Source organism: Populus trichocarpa, chromosome 1 (genome assembly GCF_000002775.5).
Source record: "Populus trichocarpa isolate Nisqually-1 chromosome 1, P.trichocarpa_v4.1, whole genome shotgun sequence".
NCBI lineage: Eukaryota > Viridiplantae > Streptophyta > Magnoliopsida > Malpighiales > Salicaceae > Populus > Populus trichocarpa.
The window spans coordinates 32,152,410-32,157,126 of NC_037285.2; the positions used below are offsets into that span (position 1 = coordinate 32,152,410).

The window sequence follows — 4,717 nt, forward strand, 5'->3', positions numbered from 1 at the left end:
GTTTCAACAAAAGAAAGGCATTGACTACTCTGAGATATTTTCTCCAGTTGTGAAGCTCACAACAATCAGAGTTGTTCTGGGGATAGTAGCTGCAGAAAATTTACATCTTGAACAGTTAGATGTAAAAACAGCATTCCTTCATGGTGACTTGGAGGAAGATATTTATATGCAACAGCCAGAGGGGTTTGCAATGCAAGGAAAGGAGAATCAAGTCTGCAAGCTACAGAAAAGCCTATACGGTTTGAAGCAAGCTCCAAGACAGTGGTACAAGAAGTTTGACAACTTCATGTGCAGTTCCGGATATACAAGATGCCAAGCTGATCATTGTTGCTATGTCAAACATTTTGACAACTCCTACATCATTCTACTATTATATGTAGATGATATGTTGATTGCAGGATCCAGCATTGAGGAGATTGATAAGCTGAAACAGCAGTTGTCAAAACAGTTTGAAATGAAGGATCTGGGAGCTGCTAAACAAATACTTGGCATGAGAATCTTCAGAGATAAAGACAAAGGCGTACTAAAGCTTTCACAAACAGAGTATGTCAAGAAGGTTCTTAGCAGGTTTAGTATGGATAATACTAAACCAGTAAGTACACCACTGGGGAATCATTTCAAGCTCAGCAAAGATCAGTCACCAAAAACTGAGCTAGAAAGTGGATACATGGATAAGATTCCATACGCCTCAGCTATCGGCTCTTTGATGTATGCTATGGTCTGTACCAGACCAGACATTGCCCATGCAGTGGGAGTTGTAAGCCGATATATGAGCAATCCTGGAAAGCAGCATTGGGAGGCGGTCAAATGGATTATGAGGTACTTAAAAGGTTCCTCGGAAACTTGTCTCAGTTTCACAGCTGGTGGTTTGAAACTTGAAGGTTTTGTAGATGCTGATCTAGCAGGAGATGTTGATAGCCGAAAGAGCACTACAGGATATGTATATACTCTAGGAGGGACTGCTGTTTCCTGGAGTTCTACCTTGCAAAAGATCGTCGCTCTTTCAACAACAGAAGCTGAATATGTTGCAGTCTCAGAATCTGCAAAAGAGATCGTATGGCTGCAGAGTTTCCTGAAAGAATTGGGCAAGATGAATGGAAAGGGTACTTTGTATAGCGATAGTCAGAGTGCAATCTTCCTTGCCAAGAATCCAGCATTTCACTCCAGGACGAAGCATATTCAGATCAAATATCACTTCATCCGACAACTGCTGGACGACGAGCAACTAATGCTAGAAAAGGTCTGTGGAAGCAAGAATCCAGCTGACATGTTAACCAAAGGAGTTACACTTGATAAACTGAAGTTGTGCAAAACTTCAGTTGGCCTTCAAGGATAAAAGATAATTTCATTGTTTGTCTCCAAGTGGGAGATTGTTAATTATTGGAGACAAGCAAGCCCCACCATGTGCAAGTGGGATTACCTAATCTCCCACTTAGCACATGGTGGAGGACTCCCCCTCACTCCCATTAATTGTATATTAATGTGCCCCCTTGTGAAGTGTTTGTAAGTGTATCGAGAGAACACAGAGAAGAAGAACCGACGAGTTGCAGAGAGTGAAAACACAGAGAGAAGAGAGAACAGAGAAGTGTAGAGAGAGCTTGAGTGTAGAGTTGAGTTGAGAAGATTCTCCTCCTCCTTTGTTTGTATTGTTTGTAAGCTTCATTAATACAAACCAGTAGCTCCGTGGAGTAGGCAAGTTGCCGAACCACGTAAATTGTGTGTGTTTGAGTTCTGGAAATTGCCCAACATACAGTTATGAAAGAAATACCAAACAGCCTTCAAACTATTATGAAAGTCATATCTGTTCTAAACGTCCTCATTCTGCAGTGGTCATCATCTTGTCAACAAATTTTATTCATATGCGACTGTTATATCCATTTGTGACCTTGTTAAGTCTGTCTTTGTTCTTATCAGGAGGAAGTTTGCCCTCGCAGTACTGAACCTTTCGTTCAACGAACAAGAGCTCGTGTTGATCATAAGAATTCTTATAGAAGTTATTCACAACGGTGCGGATTTTTAACACAGCCTTGCCCTTGCACAACTTTATTGCTTTCTTTTGTTTTCCTAATTTTGTATCAATTTTGTCAGGAAGGAGCATAGTTCTCGAACTGGCTATGGAGGAGAAGGTGTTGCTCATAGACCTTCTCGTCACAATGACTACAGTTATGAAAGAAATAGCAAACAGCCTTCGAACTATTATGAAAGCCATAGCCGTGATTACAATTACACTTCTGGTTCTATACGTCCTCATTCTTCAATGGTCAGCATCTTGTCAAAAAAATTTCTTCATATGCGACTGTTAAATCCATTTGTGACCTTGTTTAGTCTGTCTTTGTTCTTATCAGGAGGAAGTTCGCCCTCGCAGTACTGAACCTTTCGTTCAACGATCAATAGCTCGTGTTGATCACGAGAATTCTAATCGAAATTATTCACAATGGTGCGGATTTTGAACACAGCCTTGCCCTTGCACAACTTACTTGCTTTCTTTTGTTTACGTAATTTTGTATCTATTTTGTCAGGCAGGAGCATAGTTCTCGAACTGGCTATGGAGGAGAAGGTGTTGCTCATAGACCTTCTCGTCACAATGACTACAGTTATGAAAGAAATACCAAACAGCCTTCAAACTATTATGAAAGCCATAGCCGTGATTACAATTACACTTCTGGTTCTATACGTCCTCATTCTTCAATGGTCAGCATCTTGTCAAAAAAATTTCTTCATATGCGACTGTTAAATCCATTTGTGACCTTGTTTAGTCTGTCTTTGTTCTTATCAGGAGGAAGTTCGCCCTCGCAGTACTGAACCTTTCGTTCAACGATCAAGAGCTCGTGTTGATCACGAGAATTATAATCGAAATTATTCACAATGGTGCGGATTTTGAACACAGCCTTGCCCTTGCACAACTTACATGCTTTCTTTTGTTTACGTAATTTTGTATCTATTTTGTCAGGCAGGAGCATAGTTCTCGAACTGGCTTTGGCGAAGGTGCTAGTAGTTCTGTCAGGAATTCTCGTGGACTGTCTGACACTAGAACATCAACTGTGGCATCCAGGGGATGTATGTGAATAGGAATTCTCGTGGACTGTCTGATACATATACATAATTTGTTATTTATACATTAAGCAATTTTCTCTTCGGGTTTCTGTTATATTTTGGACTCTGCTCGCGTAACTTTATTTCTTGCAGGCGAGGTTGATAGAGGGGATGATCGGAGGATGCCTTCTAGATATGGCAAGGATTACACATCCAGGGATCATCCACGCTCTGCGTCAGATGATGTATTATTATATTCTGTTGAAAATCCCCTAACCCAGTATCTTCTGTCTCCCATCTGTTCTAGGAATTTATTTATGTGAAAAACTTACTTCCCCATGCATTCAGGCACATGAAGAATCACACCGATCTGATTACCATCACAGTCGTGTGAAAGATGGTGGCTCAAGCAGCAGAAGAGGTTCACGCAAATATCACAAAGGTGAATTTGGTTGTTGTTAATTATATCTCTATATATTTGAGCTTGGTGTGGCACAACTTGTATATATATAAACTGATCCTCAAGATGGATAATTACTGCATGCTATGTAGGATGACTGGTGCAGCACCATCAGGCACTCTTAACTAATTCAGTGTTGAAGTAGGCTCTCCGCATTTATTACTTGGAGAACTTCAGAAAAAGTTTTAGCCATTCAGATTTTGAACTGATTGTGCTATCACATAATATGATGTTCAGTAAAGTGATCTGATAGAGATGGACAAAGTGTGTTTTGCATATAGTCAGATGTTTTAATATAGGAGATGTTCTAAAGCCTATTTTTTAGATAACGCTAGCTGATCGTAAGGTAATGGATATTCTCGCTCTATGGTTCATAGAATGCCTCAGATCAGATCAGATCAGATCAGATCAGTTGAAAAAAGCTCACTGCTTGGGTTACACCTGCATGTTCTTTTTGCATGACTAAATGGAAAAGTAAATGTCGCAGTTCCATTCAAAGGAGTTTTTCGATTTTCGCGTTCTGGTTATTGGTGACATATTGACAGGATTCCTTGTTTCTTTCAACTAGAAATTTGGATCAGTGTTTGCAGATGTATGAACCAATGAAATGTTATGCAAAAATGAACTCCACAGAACTTGGATTCGTGCTCTCGGCATCATGTCCTAGATCGATTCATGAATACAACAATGGAATGCTTGATAGTTACGAAAACTGTGATAAGCAGTTTGGCTGCATGTCTGTCACAGCCAAAATTGTCCTTCAACTACAGAAAACACAAAAGATGCTGACAGACTGCTTTCCAGTAACATCGTAACCCTTGCTTCTGTTAACTCGTGCCTGGCATCTGAACTTCTGTTGATTTTGGATAAGCAGCTTGTCAAGGTGCACTTTATAGGCTGTGAGAGTGTGTATTTAGACCTAGCCTGATTCATTGCAGTCATTTCCTTTCATCTAGAAAAGGTGATCACTAGTTCATCTTTCATTTAGTGAAGATACACAAATTGAAAATAAAAAAAATTAAATTTCAAGTGTGAACATAAATGGTTGGTAGTGATGTGAAAACGGTTAGCGGCTGCAATTGGTGATTACAGTCGATGGTTGTCATCTTTGACTTTCTGAATTGAGTTTATTACAACAAATTTCTCCTTTAAACTCAATCGAGAGATGTCATTCCAAGCATGAACTTCATTTTGATAAATGTTTTTTCCTTCAATGGCTTTGAA

The 4,717-nt window shown here is 39.7% G+C and overlaps 1 protein-coding gene across 1 annotated transcript; it reads left to right on the top strand.

The window, feature by feature from the left end:
- Positions 1–2,434: 2,434 nt before the first annotated feature.
- On the top strand, positions 2,435–4,335 carry LOC112326633 (uncharacterized). Its single transcript, XM_052445709.1, has 6 exons — positions 2,435–2,439; positions 2,520–2,691; positions 2,777–2,868; positions 2,951–3,057; positions 3,187–3,278; positions 3,382–4,335. The coding sequence occupies exons 1-6, from the start codon at positions 2,435–2,437 to the stop codon at positions 3,493–3,495; spliced, it is 582 nt and encodes a 193-aa protein (XP_052301669.1). The 3' UTR covers positions 3,496–4,335.
- The last annotated feature ends 382 nt before the right edge of the window (positions 4,336–4,717 follow it).